General features: G+C 40.3%; 2 protein-coding genes across 3 annotated transcripts in view; one reads left to right on the top strand and one right to left on the bottom strand.

Moving 5' to 3' along the window:
• LOC122794047 (E3 ubiquitin-protein ligase TRIM62-like) overlaps positions 1-18643 on the top strand; it is a 208554-nt gene extending 189911 nt beyond the window's left edge. For both annotated transcript variants that reach the window (XM_044062166.1, XM_044062165.1), the window contains one exon: positions 15955-18643. In XM_044062166.1, the coding sequence (XP_043918101.1) occupies positions 15955-16547 (593 nt within the window). In that variant the 3' untranslated portion in view covers positions 16548-18643. The remainder of the gene's footprint in view (positions 1-15954) is intronic.
• The window catches only part of ZCCHC4 (zinc finger CCHC-type containing 4), a 1048879-nt gene that overhangs the window by 792686 nt on the left and 234845 nt on the right, over positions 1-21348 (bottom strand). The window lies entirely within an intron of this gene.

Consider the following 21348-nt stretch of genomic DNA (forward strand, 5'->3'; position numbering starts at 1 on the left):
AACTGGCTAGTAAGTGTACTACCTGGATGCTAGTAAAAAAGAAATTCAGAGAACCTGAAAGAAAATCAATCACAAAAGGTGAGGGAAAAACACTGACTCGGAAGAATTCTGCAGCTGTTCATCAAAAAGCTGTGCAAGACATGACTTCCAGTAACCTAGATGAAAAAATAAGTCAAATGTACTCCGAGCTGATTAAAATAAATGAAACACTAATGGAGTATATCAACTCAAATAACAAAATGCTGGACAAAATGGAAGAAGCTTTAAACAGATATTCAGATGAGGTGATAAAACTGCAAAAAATCAGAAGTCAAAATGAAGAAAAGGCTGGCTGAATATGAGACTGCTCAAGAAGAGATGTTTCAAAAACTAATATAATTAGAGGACACAGCACATAGGGAAAACCTGAGATTTTCTGCTGTAGCAGAGAAGCTGGAAGGAACAGACTGTATTAATTTTATAAAAGCACAAATAAGCAACTGGATTGGTATTCCACAGCAAGAATTAATTGAAAAGACATACTGTGTGTATGCTCCAAACCTTGTCATGAGTAAGCAACCCAGACCTTTAAGAGTAAAGATGCAATTTTTACCAGCAGAAGGAGTTGATTCTGACAAAAGTATGGCAGAAGGACAAAGTACTAAAAGTGGGACACAGTAGAATTTTTGGTTAAAATGATTACTCACGGCACACCAAGCAGAAGAGGGGTAAATTTATTCCACTAATCGGGGAATGTCGAGAAGCAGGCATGAGATTCAAACTACTGTACACTGCTATCTTCAGAATATTCTTTCCCGGAAGGACAACTTTGTTTTTTTATGCAGAACATGCCAAGCAAGAAATACAAGTTTGTCCAACAAAAAGTGAGCTGTGAAACAGAGAGATTCTGCTTCTTGTTCTTCTGGCAATATAGACCACAGAGAGACTGTGCCAGTGAAACCCTTTCCAATGTTTCAACAGAAAATGCTTGAGAGAGAGAAAACTGCACAAGAGTTGACTAGAAGAACAGTGTACATTGTACATAAAGAACAAAACTGGATTTGGGAGATGGAAATAAACAGGAATAAAACCAGGAACCTTGGAAACTGACAAAGAAATGTGGGATTACAAGGCACTAATTATATTTGTGAAACATGACAGAACAAAAAAAAAACTTAGAAATCTTGGACTTTTTTTACTTGTTAAACTTGTAGGGGACCTCAAGCATGTGCCTTACTTTATGTCATTAATGTTTGGAAGAATACTTAGGAGAGGGGAAGAGGAGGGAGAGAGTTAACTGTAAGTGACACAAAATTTTGTTCTTAACAGTAATATTTTTATAATGCATGATATAATCTACATGCTATAAAGTTTTCTCAGTTATTTTCAAGTGTAACGGGGATACTACTGTAAACAAGTGCTCCTGTTTTTTTTTTCCCCTCCTCCTCTCTTTCTCCTTGGATTTAACAAATATAAGCAATGCAATGTAAAAACAGAAGAAGTCTGGTCAAAAGAGCATGATAAAAGAAAAATTGATGGGATTTTTCTCATTCTTGCATAGGGGAATCACTGGATTATGGCCCTTGGCTTGATATACTAACAAGTTTTAAGGGAAAGCAAATAAATAAAAAGAACACTGAATACAATAAAGCTTTCCACTAGCAAATAAATAAATGTTTGTAGAAGCAAGTCCATATCTGGTTCTCAAGTCTTCATGGAGACGATCTGATAAAGAACAATAAAAACAGGATACGTCTTTCTTTCAATGGTAAGGAGATAATGTTTTTCTGAAAGCATTCAAATATTTTCCCAATCTGAGACGGCAATACAGATGAAACAAAAACAGACTACACTTATTAGATGTTCATGCTGTACCATGCATCTTAGCAGGGATAACCTTCCTCTTAGGTTAACACAAGTCATTTAATGTGGCTGTCAATTTGGGACAATTGCTCCTCATAGGAGGGTAAAACTTTCAATGAAACAAAACATTTTGTAAGATGTGACACAGACTCAAATGGATATGACAAGAAACTAACTGGATAAAAGATCAACCTGACAATCATTAGTGTATACATGTAACACAAAAGCTGGAACTAGACACTTGACAAAAAAGCTGTTACACATAAAAGGTGGAAATAGCATCTTTTTAACATAATGATGCTTTCTATATGATCTTTAAATGTAAATGGTCTCACAGATGTATAGTCAAAAAGGAAATAGTAGTGAACTATATTAAAAATGTAGAGTGCAAATAACTATGCAACAGAAAACATCGGAAAAAAATTAACGTGAATTTGATAAAGAAAGCTTTTCAGGATGCTTATTCAGCGGAATACCTGAGACAAAGGAAATAAGAGTACCTGTATTAATTGCAAGAGGAGCTTCAACAGTAATAAAATGGGATAAAAAAGATAATAATGGTAGATTTCTAGTACTAAGGGACTACTGGTAAAGGAGGAGGATTACAGTGACATGTATTTATATTCCATTTAAAATGGCTACAATGGAGCTTAAGAAAATTCTGGGAGAAATTATCACCTTTCAGCCAGGAATATTACCTATAGGTGGGGACAAGGATTTGATTTGCAGCAGTGAACATGTGTCTGGGGCCCCAGAAGGGAAAATATGACAAAGAAGGGTAGATTTTTGAACAAATTTATGAAAACATTTGGCATGGAGTTCAGAGTGAATTTACATATTATTCCTCAAGATATAAAAATTGGGCTAGGCTAGACAGGACTTACATTTCACAGGAACATGTGCATTTAATTGAAAGTTTTGATACGTATCAAATAACTATTCCAGATCAAGCAACAATAATAACTAAAATAAAAATGCAGTGTAATGAAATAAAAATGAGACACTGGCGCTTTCCCACCTGTGTTTTTAAAAGAGAGGAATTTAAGGAATGCAGCATAAATTATTCAGGAGTTATTAGAGAAGACAGAAATTTCTTCTAAAAATATAGCTAGGGAGCAGGATAAAATTAAAGTAGAGTTTAAAAATAGGGTTTAAATAGTAGGGAGAGAGACAGATGGTTAATGAGTAACAAGAATTATTTAGAGGGACTGACAAATGTTAAAGTATTGCAGAACACGAGGAGTAATTGCAGAATGCTAAACAGAACATAAGGGATTACCTCGATAATATAGATAAGTTTAGAAAGACTGCTGTTAAGCAACAGTTTTTTGATAATTCTAGAGCACAAAACATTTAGCATAACAACTCAGGCAACAGAAAGTAGAAAGGGTTGTTGCCAAGTCTGCATAAAGCAGAGAAATATGGAAATCAAGAAAATGAACAAATGGAAATGTTTATGGAAGAATTAAATATGCCAAGGTTAGAGGTAGATGAAGCTCAGTTACTAACAGGATAAGAAGAAATGAGAAAAATAGTATTCCTGTGGAAGTTTGGATGCTAGGAGGGAAAAACTGGTAAAGATCTGAAAGGTTTTGCTGAACAGTATTTTAAGAGAAGCACAACATCCTGGAAGAACTTGGTGGTGGCTGTAATACCTAAAGAGTGTAAAGACTCTTCAGATGCAGTTTCATACAGACCCATTTCAATCCTAAATCATGATTATATGATTATAAAGTGTCTGTCTATAATGGCTAAAAGAATGGCAAAGGTGATGACAATTGACAGATATTGATCAATGTGTTTTGTGAAGGGGAGGCAAACATTTAACAATGTTAACAGAACACTGATGATCCAGAGGGAAGTAAAATGTAAGAAAATACCACTGTTGTTGGTGGGTCTTGATTCAGAGAAAGCATTTGACTGAGCACGCTAGGAGTTTATGAGCAGGGCAATGGAAGCATTTGCATTACCTGATAAAATTATAAGGTTGGTTGGGAGGATATATGAGGGATCTGAGGAGAAAATATAAAGTGGATGGGTTCCTCTCTAATAATTTCTGTTTGAGCAGAGGAACCACCCAGGGGTGTCCTCTTTCCCTATTATTTGCAATATATTTAGAACCACTGGCAAAGAAAATAAGAAACTCAGAAATTCAACGATATAATTGGTATGGTAGCCAAGAAAAGAGGTCCTTATTTGCAGATGATATTATTTTATACCTGATAAAACCAGTAAAGGACATTCCAATATTGTGGAACACTTTGAGGCAGTTTCAAAACGTTTTTTGGAATACAAGAACTGTTCCTCCAAACATTAATGACATGGAGTATGGCATATGCTTTAGAGTCCCCTACAAGTTTAACAAAGTCAAAAAAGTCCAATATTTCCAGATTTTCTTGTTCTGTCATGTTTCACAAATATAATCAACGCTTTATAATCCCACATTTATTTATCAATTTCCGAGTTGCTGATTTTATTCCTGTTCATCTCTATCTCCCAAATCCAGTATCTGCTTCCTTTCCAGAGTACTCTCTGTTCTTCTAGTCAACTGCTGTGCTTTTTTCTGTCTCACAAGCATTTTCTGTTGAACCACTGGAAAGTTTTCACTGGCACAGTCTCTCTGTGGTCTTTATTACCAGAAGAACAAGAAGTGGAATCTCCTTCTGTTTCACAGCTCACTCACTTTTTGTTGGACAAGCTTTTATATTTCCTGCTTAGCATGTTCTGCATCAAAAAATATTTTGTCCTTCCAAGATAGAATATTCCGAAGATAGCAGTGTATAGCAGTTTGAATCTCACACCTGCTTCTCAATGTTCCCTATCAGTGGAATAAATTTGCTCCTCTTCTGCCTGGTGTACAGTGAGTAATCATTTTGACCGTACACTCTACTGTCTCCCACTTTCAGTACTTTGTCCTTCTGCCAAAGTTTTGTCAAAATCAACTCCTTCTGCTGGATGGGATTGCATCTTTACTATTAAAGGTCTAGGTTGCTTTCTCATGGCCAGGTTTGGAGCATACATGCCATGTGCACTTTCAATTAACTCCTGGTGTGGAATACCAGTCCAGTTGCTTATTTGTGCTTCCATAAAATGAATACAATCTGTTCCTTCCAGTTTCTCTGGTACAGCAAAAAAAATATATATATATACCAGGTTTTCCCTGCATGCTCTGTCAACTAATTCTATTATTTTTTTACACAACTCTTCTTGAGCAGTCTCATATTCAGTCACCCTTTTCTTCATTTCAACTTTTGCAGTTTTATCACCTCTTCTGAATATCTGTTTAAAGCTTCTTCCATCTTATCCAGCCTTTTGCTATTTGAGTTGATAAACTCCATCAGTTTCATTTATTTTAGTCAATTCTGAGTACATTTGACTTATTTTTCCTGTGAGTTACTGGAAGTCATGTCTTGCACCAAAGCTGGAGCATGCATAGCTTTTTTCTGAACAGCTGCAGAATTCTTCCCAGTCAGTTTTTTCTCACCTTTTGTTGTTGATTTTTGTTCAGGTTCCCAGAATTTCTTTTTTGCTAGCTTGTTACTGAAATTTATCCAAAAAATTAGTTCATTGGCTCTCTCTTCTGAGTTTCTGTTTTCACACTAGGAGAGTTGAAATGTAGCTGTTATTCAATGTGCAGCCATCTTGGAAGTCCAATAGTACATCTATTGTTATGGTTAAGTTTTTACACAACTCCACTATGTCTGGACTAAAATCACTGTTGGGAGTATTCCAAACAGATGGGTGATTCCCACAATTTAAAGAAATAAAAGGGCAGGTGGTCGAGAAGTGTGAGAAATGTCTAACAGGCCAGAAATGACTGACCTGGAGGAGGCAGCCCTGACTCGGAAAAGGAGTGTATTCTGTAGTGCTCAATGAAAGTGTGTACTGATGTCCAGATAATCTGCTTCCAGGACTGTTCTGGAATCCAGTCCCTTGAAGAAAGCTCCAGAAGGCGCTAATACTCTAGGAGAAAGGGCCTTTGGGAAAGATGGCAAGGATTTTCTATGGTAAGTATAGCAAAAAGAAATAGACCTAGAAAATCTAGCTAGCAATAGCCTGCTTGTGCACTGGGTGGCCCAGCTTAGAATCCATTAAAGAAAAAAAAGGTTTGTCTGATTTGTGAATAGACTTATTCTTATCAAGGTAAAACCCTTAGCTGTCTGTGTACATCAAGAAAATGCAGCATTCGTTCTCCCCTGATCTCAGGAATGGGAAAGCAGGTCGGCAGGTTGATGGCTTGATTGAGGGAATCTCATTTACCACTTTAGGCATAAAAGAGGGACCGACTCTCAGGGACACACTGTCTATATGGAAGATATTGAACGGGGGAATAGCCATGAGTGCCTAAAGTTCTGAAACTCATCTAGTACAAGTGAAAGCTATTAACAAAATGGTTTCCCAGGTGAAGTACTTGAGAAAGGATGAAGCAGCTGGCTCAAAGGAATGCAGAGTGAGTTTTCCCAACACACAGTTGAGATCCCAAGGGGGAGGCACTGGTTTTGGTTTTTATAGATGAATACGCCAAACTGCCTTTCATGAGCTTATAAAAATAAGATAAAAAAAAGATGAACTTCACATTTTATATGATCCAGATTTTTAGCTTGACACCAGTTTGAAAATCTCTTCCATTTGGTTATGTAGGATTTTTTGGGTAGTGGATCTCCTTGTTTCTTGGGGAACTTGAAGCATGTCCTCAGAAAACTGGTTTCTGGGAGGGATCAAAATCCTAACATCCACAGAGTTAGGTTGAGGGATGACAAGTTGGGATGAAGCCATAAGCTCTTTAATTGTGTGATCAGATCCACGTTTTTGTGTACCTTGTGGTGATTGCCCCTGCCTAAAAGACAAAAAAGGGGAACCAATGCTACCTTGGCCAAAATGGAGTCACCAGAATTCTTGTTTTTTCTTTTTGGATTTTTTTTTGTAAGACTTTCAGTAGCAAAGGAAGTGGAGGGCAGGCATAAAGAACCCTTCCTGTCCACTGAAAAAAGGGCATCTGTCCTCCTGGGGATAAAGAGTCTTTATGCAGAAAATAGGGAGCTGTTTGTTGCTCTCTGAGGCAAATAAGTCTATCCATGGTTTGCGCCACTTGCAGGCTATGTTTAAAAAGACCTGTTGTTGAGCAACCATTTGTGGGGGGAGGGGGGTCTTTGATGGATCTGCTGAGGGAAACTGCCAGGACATTGTCCTAAGAAGGAATGCAAACTGCTTGAAAGGACATGTTTGCGTTGATGGCCAAGTCTCAAGTAATCTGAGCCAATTTGCACAACTGGTAGGATCTTGTCTTCCTTGCTTCTTTATGTACCACATGACTATTGCATTGTCTGTGAATACTCTTAGGGATCCTGGATTCTAGAGATGGCAGAAGACTTGTAGTGCCTGAATGAGAGACTCTATCTCTTTCAGGCTGATGTGTTCTGCCTTGAGGTTGGTTTGCCAACAACCCTGGACTTTGTGAGTCCCCGTTCATGTCTCCCAAGCATTGTTGGAGGTGTCTGTGTGCAGTTCTTGACTTGCAGTGTGCACCTTACAGTGCTGGACCAGGATTAAGGTGCATCTGTGCCACCCACCAAAGAATCTCCCTCTTGAAACAATGTATGAAAGATATCTATGTCCAAGGGATGAAAGTGTTATGACCATCTAGCTTTGTTTTGTGTAACATGAGCACTAATCCAGGCATTCTCTAAAGTATTCAATTATATTTATTACTGCTTGGTAGTAACTTGATTAAAGTGTAGCTATCATTCTAAGTCTTTTGGATTAAGCACTTGGGCTTCAGACCAGTTGTTTTACATTAGGAAGGTTTGTGGAATGCACTGTGGTGGCAGGACAGGTAGCTTTCATCCTTCTAAGTTGGGAACTGCTGATTGAGAGCCCAGTGTCTGTTATTCTTAAAGAGTATTAGTTCTGGTTTAAGCACTTGGGCTTCAGGCCACTTATTTTACATTAAGAAGGTTTGTGGTCTGCACTCTTGTGGGAGAAGAAGCTGGACTCTGCCCTTCTGAGCTGGGAATTTCTGGTTAAAGGTTTATAGTGCCTGAATATTTGAACTGTATCTTACTGAAATTGGTACACCTTGTTTGCTGTAGCATAGACTAGATCCAGGCCTGCTGAATCTAGCTTTGTTTATATGCTTGTTGTTTGTTTGCCTGTTATTTCCCCTGGAACGCTATTTCCACCTAATACGCGGCTTCTCAGCGCTTCTGTGGATCGCTAGTGATATCTGCATTGCTTACTGTACTTATTTCCTTGTTTCACTTAAAAGAAAGTTACTGTTTGTCATTTTTGCATTTAAGTTACCTGTAACACATTGCACTTAAGTTACCTGGCACTTGCTCACTAAAGCAATTATATGTCAGCACTAAAAATTAAAAGCACTACACCCTCACTCCCCACTGGCCCTGGTTTTCAATTATTAAGGAATTCCCAATATTATTCTAGCATGTCCAAAGGTCAGTTGTCAATCTCCTCTCCGGTCCAGCTGGTGAATCTGGGAATCTTGAGGCAATGTTACAACTGCCTCATGTACACAGACAACCCGCTCCTCCTCCCAACAAATTCCAACATATGTGAGAGATGCAACCATATAGCCAAACTGGAGGCTAAGCTCTCTCAACTCCGTACTGGCATAACCAGTCAGGAGGAGAAGGAAACCACACTCACTACAATTCCAGTCTCACACAGACCTACCACGACAGCAAACCAACACATAATCACACAAAAACTTACTCTGAGGCTCTAAATAAAGATCTGCCGAAGCAGCAGAGACCTCCAAAGCAGACACCCAAGCATCCGCTACCCCAAAACAAAACACGTGCAACACATATCTCACAAAGCCAGTGTGCCGAACTGTCACAGCCCTTAAGACTAAACACACCTGATACACTTGTAATAGGTGACTCTATCATCAGGCACACTGACGTCCCGCTCACCAGGCTGAACAAGGAGAGGGTCACGGTGAGCAGCCTGTCGGGCGCTAGGATCCGCCACATAACACAAGCACTCAGGTCACTCCAAGGCAAGTACAAATATGACTCAGTCATTGTCCATGCTGGTGTGAATGACCTGAGACGTACCTCCCTGGACTACATGAAAAGAGACATAAAGGAGCTCTCTGAGCATGTAGCCCAGGCCAGTATGACCCTGACCTTGAGTAGCATCTTACCCTCACCAAGAATGATGCCACAATATGAAGACAAGATGATCAATTTCAACAACTGGCTTAAGTACTGGTGTCATTCAAAGGGGATCCAATGCCTGTCAGCTTGGGATGATATGCTTGACAAGCCACGATGCTTCGCTAGGGACGGCTTGCACTTGTCACCCCTGGGCTTTCGGATATTGGCAAAGGCTCTTGCTACCCCATAATGCCTTTTTAGGCAAGGCTCAAAAGACAAACCCACCTCCATAGGTATCACAAGGGATAAGAAACTAAGAGTAATGCTACTCAACGCCAGAAGTCTAAACCTCAAGATGCATGCACTCGAAACTCTCCTTAGCATGGAGAACATCGATATCTGTGCAGTAACAGAAACCTGGTTCAGGGCTCCCGAGAGCACCCCAGCACTACCAGGTTATATCTCATACCATGCTTTTCGCCCCAAAACTTGGACGAACCACAAAAGGAGGGGGAGTATCGATATTCATCAAAGATACCCACACCTCCAGGTTGGTGGCAAAGCACGAAGCATCACAGACTATCCATGTGCAACTAACAGTGGGTAAAACTGCCTTCCAGTTTATAGCCTGCTACAGACCACCCTCCCAAACCCAGGAACACCACTCGGCCTTCCTGAGAACACTGGAAAATATGAAGGTCTCTCCAAACACCATTATATTGGGCGACTTCAACTACCCAAACATAGACTGGGAGCATTACTCTAGCTCTAACACCCTAGCCCAAAGGTTCCTAGAATTTATAAACTCCAATGCTATGGAACAACTTGTTACCACTCCCACAAGAGGGGAAAACATACTGGACCTGATCATCACCAACATGGGGACTCTATGCTCCAGACCAGAAGTGTATCCCTCACTGGTAAGATCAGACCATAAACTAGTCTCACTGGATATTCACATCCTGACCCCACCCCCTGCCCAGAAAACCACAGTGAAAAACTTCTCTAAAGCAAATTTCACACTCCTCAAAACTGAGGTGGAATCCTTCAAAGCCCCCGGGCCTGTGGAAAATACGGCCCAGACCGCAGAATCCTTTATAAACGCATTCTATGAACACCTTCAGGAATGCATGGATCATGCGATCCCAAATAAAACCAAGACCCAATCCTCGAAAGGCAGACGTCCTGTCTGGTGGACCCCAGCCATAAACAAACTATACAATAGAAGGAGGAAGCTACTAAATGATAGAGCAAAATCCCAAAAAGGGAAGGCATGACTGATCAGTATTAGCAAAAAACTACGGGCACACATAAAATTGTCTAAGGCCAGCTTCGAGAGAAAAATTGCACAGGACACTAAGGATAATCACAAGGGGAACCTGGGTGGTAATTCCCAGATATGCTCAGAATTAGTCCAAAATGACAAAAAATACACCGAACCCACAGACATTGCCAACATCCTGGCTGACAGGTTCAGCACAAACTTCTCCCCCCCCCTAACAAAAGGGCAAATATCTATCCCAGCAGAGTGCTGCCCCCCTGACATCTCAGATGCTCAGGTAAGAGCCGCCCTCTCCAAAGCAAAAAACACAGCATCAATGGGACCAGACAGTGTCCCGGGCTGCGTCCTCCATGAACTCCAAGAAGAGCTAAACCCAAACATAAAACTACTGTTCAATCTCAGCCTTACTACAGGATATGTGCCCAAAGAGTGGCGTACAGCAACAGTGGTCCCTCTCCATAAAGGTGGTGCCTCAACGGATCCTGGAAACTATCGCCCCATAAGCCTGACTAGCTTAGTCTGCAAAGCTATGGAAAGGATCATCATGGACCTCATAAATAAAGATATTGGGGACCTACAGACACTGGATCCTACCCAGTTCGGCTTTGTTAAGGGCAGATCCTGCCTCTTAAACCTGGTTGATTTCTTTGAAACAATCACCAAGGCCATTGACGAGGGGAAGGTGGTCCACACAGCCTACCTGGACCTTGCAAAAGCCTTCGATACAATACCCCACTCGGTCATTATAGATAAGCTCACCAGCTTAAATATAAACCCCTGTGTCACTAGATGGATTGCAAACTGGCTCAAGGACAGAACCCACATGGTTAGAATTGCTGGAGCCATGTCAGACTCCAAACCAGTTACAAGTGGTGTCCCACAAGGCTCAGTCCTGGGACCTCTCTTGTTCGGTATATATTTCTCAGAGGTACAGGCCAACATGGAAGGACTGTGGCTGACCAAGTTTGCAGATGACTGCAAACTGGGCCATAATCGACTCTCCAGCCGACACAAGCACCCACCAAAAGGGCCTCATAGAAACAGACAACTGGTGCCAGAGCCATGGCCTCAAGCTAAATGCCAAAAAGTGCATAGTCATCCCCTTTGGCAAAAACAAAGTGCCCACAAATTACCACATAGGTGGTAATCCATTAAGTACAGAAGAAGTAATTCGGGACCTGGGGACCCAAGTTGATAGCAATCTCTCATTTGACAACCACGTGGCCAAAGTGGTTAGAAAAACATTTTATATAGCCCACCTAATCATGAAGGGATTCACATCTAGATCAGGGGATGTCATCGTGCCTCTTTACTCATCCCTCAACAGGCCCATAATTGAGTACAATGCCCCTTTTGGGATGTACCTTACCAGACACCTGCAGCAACTGGAAAGACCCCAAAAGTACCTCACCAAGAGGATCAAAGGGCTCAAACAGATGCCATATGCTGCCCGGTTAAAGAAACTCCAGCTCTACTCAGTGGCATACCGCCTGTTCAGAGGTGATCTGTGCCTGACGTATAAAGCCATGTCCAACCCGGAATTAATGGGCATCCTGCACCTCAGAAAATCCAAATCCCATCGAGCTACGCGCTCGAGAGACTTGAACCTCAGCAGTGAAATAAATAGGACATGCTGGAGGGACAGATTCATAACCCAGAGGCTCCCTTCACTCTGGAATAAAATCCCAGTCCAGGTTAGGCAGAGTCCCTCATTGACTCTCTTCAAGAGGAATCTTGATGAGTGGATGGGAGATCATAGGTTTACCCCGGTATCACTTCTGTGTCACTGTTAGACGGAGGCACAGTATACTAACCTCGAAAAAGGGCATAGCAAAATAAATTTAAAATGGGTGGCGAAAGCCAAACACATACTGGCTAGGCTTACAAATGCCCTAGGGCAGATAGCCTAGTATGAACCTATGAACCTATCCATTTTACCACTGTATTTTACTCAAATGTAGCCTGCCAAATGGCAGCATATGGATGGCTGCCATGTAACTTAGTGCCCTGAAAATCTCACCTGCCAAGTAAACCTGAAGAGGCAAGAGGGATTAGAAGTAAGTTGTGAGACTCTGCACTTTTTCCTGATGCAGGAAGGCCTGCATGTTCCTTGCATCTAATCTGAAACCTGTGAAAACTAGAACCTGTGTGGACTAAAGGAAAGACTTTTTGAAACCGACCTTGAACCCAAGCTGCTGGAGGAGGGTGAGGATGAACCTGACCTGCAGCAATAGGGTCTGAGGTGATGAAGCCTGGATAAGCAACCATCCAGGTAAAGGAATATATGTATTCCCAGAGTCATGCAAAAGGCTATAACTGAAGCCAGACATTCTGTGACAACTCTGGGGGTTGTAGAAAGAATGAAAGGCAAATCAGAAAACTGAAAATTAGACAACTCAGTAAGGAATCTCAGGAATTTCCTGCAAGACAGTTGTATGGGAGTATGCAGGTATGAACCTTTCAAGTCCAAAGATACTAGAAAAACCTTCAGAAGGATACAGGGAAGAAGAGTCTGAAGAGACAGCATTTTTAATGTGGGTACCTTGCGGAAGGTGTTGAGCAGAGACTAGTCCAGTATGAGCCCCCACTGTCCTTTTCTTGCCACCAGAAATAACCTGGGGTAAAACAGTCTTCCTGCAAAATAAGAAGGGACTGGCTATATGGTGTCTTGGAAAAGTAAGTCCTATTGTATGGGAGAGAGAGAATGCAAATGGTTGTGTGGAGGATGTGGAATGCCTTTGAAGGGAGGGAGCTCCTTCTACAGCATTCTGTAACCTTCTTTGATGATGGTACCTACTTGTCTGCAGTAATCTTTTTCTAGGTTGTAATTGGAAAAGTGAGTCTTTAGGAGAGTGGGAGTATGGGACCAAGGGGGGAAGGAGGAGATAGTCGCACTAATTTATCTGTATAGGGAGGTCTCCCGGAACCGGGGTATCTTTCGAGTTTTACTGGAAATCTCTTTCTGGGTGCCTTCTTGGGTTTCTGAGAAGGCGTTTGCTATATTCTGATGAAGGTGAACTTGGCAGGGTAATTTCCCTGGTATCTGGACACACAGGTAATAAGAATTTGTCTACAGTTTCTCATAGTTTTGCCTTGTTCTTGCAAGGTTTTGAATAAACTAGCTGCCTGGGGTCCAAACAAAAGGCCCCTATTATGAAGGAAATCTAGAAATTTTGCTTCAAATGTTCAGGGAGAGGCTTACTGTGTAACCAGACATATCTCCTAATAACTGAGCCAGTAGCAGCTGCTCTGGAAGAGGTCTTAACAGCATTTTATGTTATGATGAGCCACCTGAGAGGCTTGAGTTACTAAAGACAAAATCTTTTGTTTGGAGTCTGACCATACCATGTCAACAACCTTATTCAGGTTCTCAAGGACAGACAGAAGGTATGCAGTCATCTGGGTCCTGTAACTGATGGCCCTGATGGCTAGGGTACAGAAAGCATAGATCTTTTTTCCTCAGCTGTCCATGGCCCTAATGTCCTTGTCTGAGAATAAGGCACTGGTATTTGGCAGAAGCTTAGAAGGTTTTTCCGAGGCTAAGAAGATAGCAGAAAAATCAAATACAGGATTCCTAAACAAAAACTTAAGTGCATCTGGAACTTTGTAAAATCTCTTCTTTGACACCTCTTCTGGACTGGAGACTGAGAGTCTGGAACAGAGGATGTGGATGAGAAAGCATCAACAAATTCACTGGGACTGGAGGAACAGAGGAAGGTGGTGGTGTGGCCACTTCTAAAAGGCTGTAGTATCTTTTCTGGACATCAGAGATTTGCTTAGACTCCCACTCAAAATGTTTCATCATATTCACAAAGATCTCTCTGAAAGATGCCTGTTCCACAGGGGAGTAAGGAGAGGGCATATGGCTAGGTGAATGAACTTATAAGGAGTATGCTAATGAATGATCATCTGAATCGGAGTCCTTCTCATCTTCAGAGGAAGTCTCCGCATTAATATTCTGTGCAGTGCGTGAAGGAGCTGAAAAGGAAGTAGGTTTAAGGGACATAATGGCCGTAAAAAGTTCCTAAGAAAAACCCATCCACTCCTTCTCCCTAGAAGGTTGGGGAGGGGGCATAGTAGTCTTCTGCCATTATTTTCCAAGGAGTAATGCCCCATGGGCCAAGTGTGGAAACTCGGACCCCTAACTTACCTCAATCAGTGAGTCTGGGATCTTTTCCTGTACCAAAATATGACAGATACCTTCCAGGCCTTCTGAGATGATAATCCTCAGTTCCCCCTTCTCTAGCAACAGCAGCTGTTTCAGATGTGCACTTCTTGGATGCCATACCAGCCTCCAATGGGGTTGCAGTAGAAAGTGTCGAATTCAGACATACTATTGGTTCTGCAACTTCAGCAAGTATGGCGGAATCTGACTGGCATGAATGAACATCACACCTAGGTCTCTTAAATTCTTTCTTTGGAGGGGAAGGCACATCAGGAGTGGAGGAGTTTGCCATCTTAGACTGGGCCAACCACCACCTTAGACGTTGAGTTTTTAGGAACATATTAAGAAACAACAAATGTAAACACAAGGTCTTGGGTACGAATGACTGGCAAATGGAACAAGATTTGTAATCATGCTCTGCATGTAAGCAGAAAAGGCACTGGGAATGAAGGTCTTTGTAGAGTGTCAGCCTACCACAATCACACTTTCCCCTCCAAGCTGACAGCTAATAAAATCACAAATAAACAATATAAGCAAGAAATTCTCCCCAGCCCGGCACTTAGCTGAATCAGAGAAGGCTTACATTACAATCACGTGAAGATCAGACCGACTGGTGTGAGATCTGTGTTTGGGCTGGCAGTTAGATAATCTCAGGATTTATGATCACACATCTGCTTATGTAGCTCTATGCTCATGGGCTGAGGCCATTTGTCAGACATATGGTTTCTACAAGGTTTAGGTACCTTTGCCAGACATCAATGGCAATAATCCATCTATTTGGAGTACTGAAATACTGATGTCAGTCAGACTATACACACACACACACACACACACACACACACACACACTCCAGTCATTATGACATTATGTTGGATGTGTGTGTGCATGTATTAGTATGAACTGTTTACGTAATTTATCCTCACACTCAGCATCTAGCACATGTTTTGAATACTGCAACAGAAATTTCAGTCAGTACACATATAAAATGCTACCATTTTTCTACTTCTGCTGTAAGCAAATCCCATTTTTGTCACACTATATTTAATGTAACTATGATGTTTGTCCACTTTTATTACTCATACGAATCATGGCTAAAAAAGCCACGTCATTTGGCATGTATCACCCTGATTAACAGAAAGATTAAAGCTAGATTATTAAGTGGCACTCAACAGGAAATTCACTAAACAGACAGTAAACAAAAAATCAGAAAGCTCTTTCTGTTTTTGTTTGTATCACTTCTTTTATATTTTCCCCCAGGTTGAGTCACATAAGTTGTTTAAGGACTAACTACATCATTCAGAAAAAAAATCAAACATACGGTGTGTTTTCACTGATGATTTCAAACAGCTGAATTGTTTTTTTGATTTGTAAGCTAAGTAAGATAACATACATATGTAAGAAACATAACCTACAACTGTATTGAATAATTAATAAAATTAAAGTATAAATGTAGGTATTTCAAACATGTGGATCACAAATGTGCAAGTCTCTAGCTACAGTCAGATCAAACAACTGTTTCTAATTGAGTTCCTTTTGTATTTTAACAGACAACTGCTTAATTACATTTGACAAGAAGACATTACATAAAAATCTACTTTTATCGAATGAACACACTAGCCTGTCCTCCACCAGCGATGCACAAACTGTCACGGAGAGCCCTCTACAGTTTGATAAAGTCTGCAGTGCACTAGCGTCTAACAGCTTAAATAAAGGAAGGTATTACTGGGAAGTGAATGTCCACTCCTGCTCAGAATGGAGCATTGGGATTGCTTATGGAGCCATTGAGCGCAAAGGCAATCAAAAATCAGCTAAACTAGGAAGAAACCGACTCTCCTGGTGCATTGAAATGAGAAACAACCGGCTTCTAGCTTGGCACAATGATAAAAGCATCAGCTGTGGTACAAAACCTTTGAAAATACAGCAAGTTGGTGTACTTGTAAATTGTGAACGGAGCACCATTGCTTTTTATAATGTAGAAAACATGAAATTATTGCATGAATTCTCCAGTGCAACAGCCACTCTCTTTAACAGGATGCATCATCATTTTACTGACCCTGTGTTCCCAGCATTCCGCCTTTTTCCATCTATTTCTGGGGCCATAAAGTCTGAAAAACTGGATATATGCACACCAACATTCTAAGATTAGAAAAACATCTTCACTATGTACACTTTCTCACATTCTAGTTATAAAGCTATTTCCCCACAGTATACTAGGTATTCCAAGCTACTCTGTTAACAGTACATAGACACATAATCAGCTAACCCATAAGGACTACTTGGTTAATGTAATTTGATAATTTTTCTGCATTTAACTTATACTGCAGACTATAGTTAACACATGCATAGTTCCTGCTTCTAGTGTCCCCTCATGTATGATGCATGTACTTCAGACTTTTCAAAAATTTCTACTTTTTCCAGACAGATGCTGATCCAGATATCCACCATGCTCTCCAAAAATCATCTCGTTGCCTCCAATACTGTTTCTATTACCTTAAACTCTCTTACTTTCCATCCTTATTCTCTGAAATATGATATACTCTCAAACTATCAAAAACTGAAAGAAGCTTGTAGCATTTTACTTGTCAGACACGCACACACACACACACTTTCATATCACTACATGATGACTTGTTCTTTGCCTAACACTGTAATCCTTATAATCCTGCATCAGCTCTATACCTTTCATAAGAATAAGTAGGTATAATATTCCCGATGATGCTTTCCAAATGTTTTCAATAATGCCTTCTTTCGCTTCTTGTAATAATCTTTATTTATGCTACATCAGAGCAGATCAGACTTTTACAATGACCTTCTCAGATTGGCGGTCTACCATGATGTCCTATGAAAATTACTCTTGCATCAATTAAATTAATAGTGATCCAGCACCCAGTAAGTGCCTATGTCTTAGTTTTCCCATGAGATGTGCATAACTTCCCATATCCTTTTCTCCCCCTACTTCACTACTTCCCTTCTACTACCTTTACACAAACAACCACTCTTCATTACCATCAGTCCTCTCAGCTGCCTGAATGTACCAGCCAGCAGAAAGAGTGTCGAGCTACAATTTCTGCTTTCTTACCTTTTCATTCTTTTTATTTCTCTGCCAACTTGGATACTCTTCTGTTCTCCCCTTTAATAATTTCTGACACTGCTATATCTATCATGGCCAAAAATATGCGTTATTCTTAGATGTTAAGTTTTTCTTAGCTATTCCAACAATTTTAACCCTACATTTAATTTAAGTATGTTATGGTTATATTATCACATTTGTTCTTTATTTGTAGTAAATCTCTGTAATTTGTAACCTAACTGTGGAGCTTTTCTCCCTGGACCCCCACTGAAAAGGGGTATGCTAGTCATCAGATTCAGACTTTCCCAGTAAGCAAAAGCTACACAAAATAAACAGAAATTCTGCACATCTCAGCTGCCTCACATATGAACACGATTTATCCAAGTCTCTTCTAATTGTTTTTCAGTTCCTCTCATTTACCCTCCTGCAAATCTTCAGTTTGCCTGTAGGAAGGAAACTCCAGTATAACAATAAACAATGTCATTTATGAATTCAGCAAATGATTTAATGTCCACTGTTATGCTTTGTTTGGGTAGCATAAACACCTGCTGCTTCAATATGGTTCCATTAAGATGTTTCATCTTTTCCCTTAAGTCCTTCTTAAGGGTCTAACTCCAACTTTTGTGACTCACCTATACTAAAGTCCATGGCACCTATGTTTCTGTGAGTTGTCTTCACCGCAATCTTTGGTGGCTGGTTCTATATATAATGTTATTTGCACACATCATGTTTAATTTAGCAAAGTACAACACAATTCAAAGTAACTAACTGAAACAAAAACTGTACAGGAAGTAATGCATGATTAATGAGAAAAAGTTCTGTAATGAATGACTTGATATAAAAACAGGTCTGCAGGACAAGACATGTACCATGACTATACATTATAACCTTTTAAAAGCTGTGATAAGTGTGAGCAGCCAAGCCCAGATACTTTTTCAGGGACCTATTGGTAACACACTGTGATACTGGGTTATGCACTGAAATTTTGTACTACTCACCTCTATTGTGGTTTACTACTTGATGAAAAAGAGTAGCAGTCATGCCTGAGTTCACTTTATCTGAGAGGTATGAGAAGAAAAGCTGTCTTCCACTGTCAGGCAAGTACTGTTTATTGTACACAAAAAATGAAAGTTTTACAAATAAACATTAACCTCATTTAGAAAATACAGCTGTTGGTATTTTATCTGCTTCAAGCACATGCATAATTCATATCTCTGTATGACCTGCACCTCTTTGCACATACCACAATTCTAAAACTCAGAATAAACAAGTTGAAGAAGACTGACACGTAAATCCCCAAGAAAATAAACTTCAATAATACATAATCATTGCAAGCGAATTCCAACTCAAAATGCTAATTATGGCTCAGTGATGGATCCAGGTCAGCCTGATGAAAGAATATAACATTCCAAAGCACTGAGGCAGTCTGGGGATTCAGTCCTGACGTCAGATACTATCCATGCAAAGTCTGCATATTTAACACATGCCTGTGCACATTTGCTCTGGGTGCTGTAGTTTCTTTTCACCTCCCCAAAATGTAAACTGCCCCTACACATTGCATTTAGCCTTGCTCTTTTGGCGCTGGCTGTAGTTGAAAACAGCCCAAGTGCCAATATGCACACATGGTAAACAAATAAATAAAGCTATACTGCCTTGAAAGGGTGAAGGGTTTGAAAATGGCTTACAAATTACTCTTTGGGGGGGGTCAGTGGAATGGTTAGTAGACTAGAGCTGTAATACAGGGGACATCAGTGAATATTTCATGACCAGGCATGGAAAGCATGTGCCATACTGAAGCAGAGAACACCAGTGGAAGAATAGCTTAGAAAAGATCCGCTGTACAGTACACCAAATGAGTCCTACCACACTACTTCAAGCCAAGCAAGGCATAAGCTGGAAGGGCATCCTTTCCCAGAAGGGAAAGATACATTCTAAAAGGACTATGTTGTGTAGTCATGAGTGGCCACCTACAACTGCTTCACCTCCCGTTAGATCAATAAAACAGAAACCCTACTGGGGACTTCTGGGAATGCATCAACCTGGCAGTACACAATGAACAAAACTGCTGCACCATGTATAAATTAATTTAATTACCGGTGGAGAAATACATCTCTGATTTATTTTATACTATCAGTGTTTCTAAATGCCAGCACAAAAGTAAACAGTAAATAATAAAATGACAAAAGGATTTGAGCAAAACTATTTTTTTTTCCTCTTGACACCTCAGCATCAGCCTTTCAGGGAGTTTCCCTGGAAAGCTGAGCCAGGGGGAATTAAAGGTTTACCCAAATCTTTATAGTAATTTTATTATTTTTAGTCCAAGTTTTGGTAGTAAAATTAGTTCACTATAAAAATGCAGGCATTCATTCTTGCAGACGTGTAACTTTGTTAAGTCGCACTACATGGCTTTCTATCTTGAGCCCATGAACAAAATTATTTGCTCTGCTTCAGTGCCATTGCAGCCTGCATTTATCTATCTATGAACTTGCAGATACTCACCTCTACTATACAAGAAGCTATTACTGCACTGCAACCTTCAACAAAGAATCAGTTCACAGACTTAGAGGGGGTTATTCAAGAACATTTCCCAATCTTCTGGTTCTTCTTTTTCTACATTCCACTTTCTAAATATACTACTTCTGACGTTGCAATAACTTGGACAAAATGGAATACATTTCTATGAGCTAATGCAACCTCAGAGGTAGAATATTTAGAGATAAGGGGTATGAGGCAGAAGCCGCACAATGGGGTGCAGGGGCACTTTTCAGTACACTCAATTCCTGATGTCTGGAGGTAAGACTACGCGTTCAGCAGTTTCTGCATCAGGGGCCCAGGATTCAATAGACCAAAGCAGATCCCAGAATTATTATACAGATATAAAGATTTTCATAACCATATCGGGCTTTCCTCCCTGTAAGATTACATATGGTTGAACATACTATTGATGTATATACAAGTAAAGGCTGGAGAATTAAGCATGTCTTTTAAACCAGAAATTATAATTTCACACTATTTTTGCATTTACTATCCAAATATGTTCTACTGCAATTACAATTAGACAACTTAAACCTGCAGCCAAGAAATACTCCAATGTACGTGGCTTGCACAAGAAGGCCCATAAAGACATATTTTTGCCAAGTTCCATTACTTTTAATTTAGAAAAGGCAGTACATATGCAGTCCTTAAAGGACCCTGCGAATACCATATATCTTGACAGTGCCGTGGCAAGCAATATTGGGAAATCTAGAATTCATAGGTCTCAACCTGCTAAGAGGCCAATGTAGAACACAGACCATAGCAATGTGTGACAGTCAAAATGTGGAACACCCAATTTTCGCACTGCACGAAAAGCATACTTTGACCATGGCCTTTTGACCAAAATATACCCTATATAAGTATTTAATACTACACACACTCTCTTGCAGACACAGATATTTACATATACACACAGATGTAGAAGCAAAAAGACAGTGGCTGACTCATATAGAAAAACTCAAACACACACACACATGCACGCACGCACACACACACACGCACACACACTCACACGCACGCAAACACACACGCACGCAAACACACACGCAAACACACACGCACGCAAACACACACGCACGCAAACACACACGCAAACACACACAGTACCAAAGTAAATAACTGCAATACCAGCAGTTAAAAGGATTCCTTTTAACTGATGGTATTTCAGTTATTTACTTTGGTACTGTTTTGCTTCTAAATGCTATGGTGTGTCCCACATTGGCCTCTTAGCAGGTTGAGGCCTATGGCTCCAGCCTAAATTTGCCCATGCCCGTATAACCTTATCCAGTATACAGTAACTTCAGTGCTTGCTTATTCTCAAACTACTACTTAGTAC

This window comes from Protopterus annectens, chromosome 2.part1 (genome assembly GCF_019279795.1).
Source record: "Protopterus annectens isolate FY-2018-M chromosome 2.part1, PAN1.0, whole genome shotgun sequence".
NCBI lineage: Eukaryota > Metazoa > Chordata > Ceratodontiformes > Protopteridae > Protopterus > Protopterus annectens.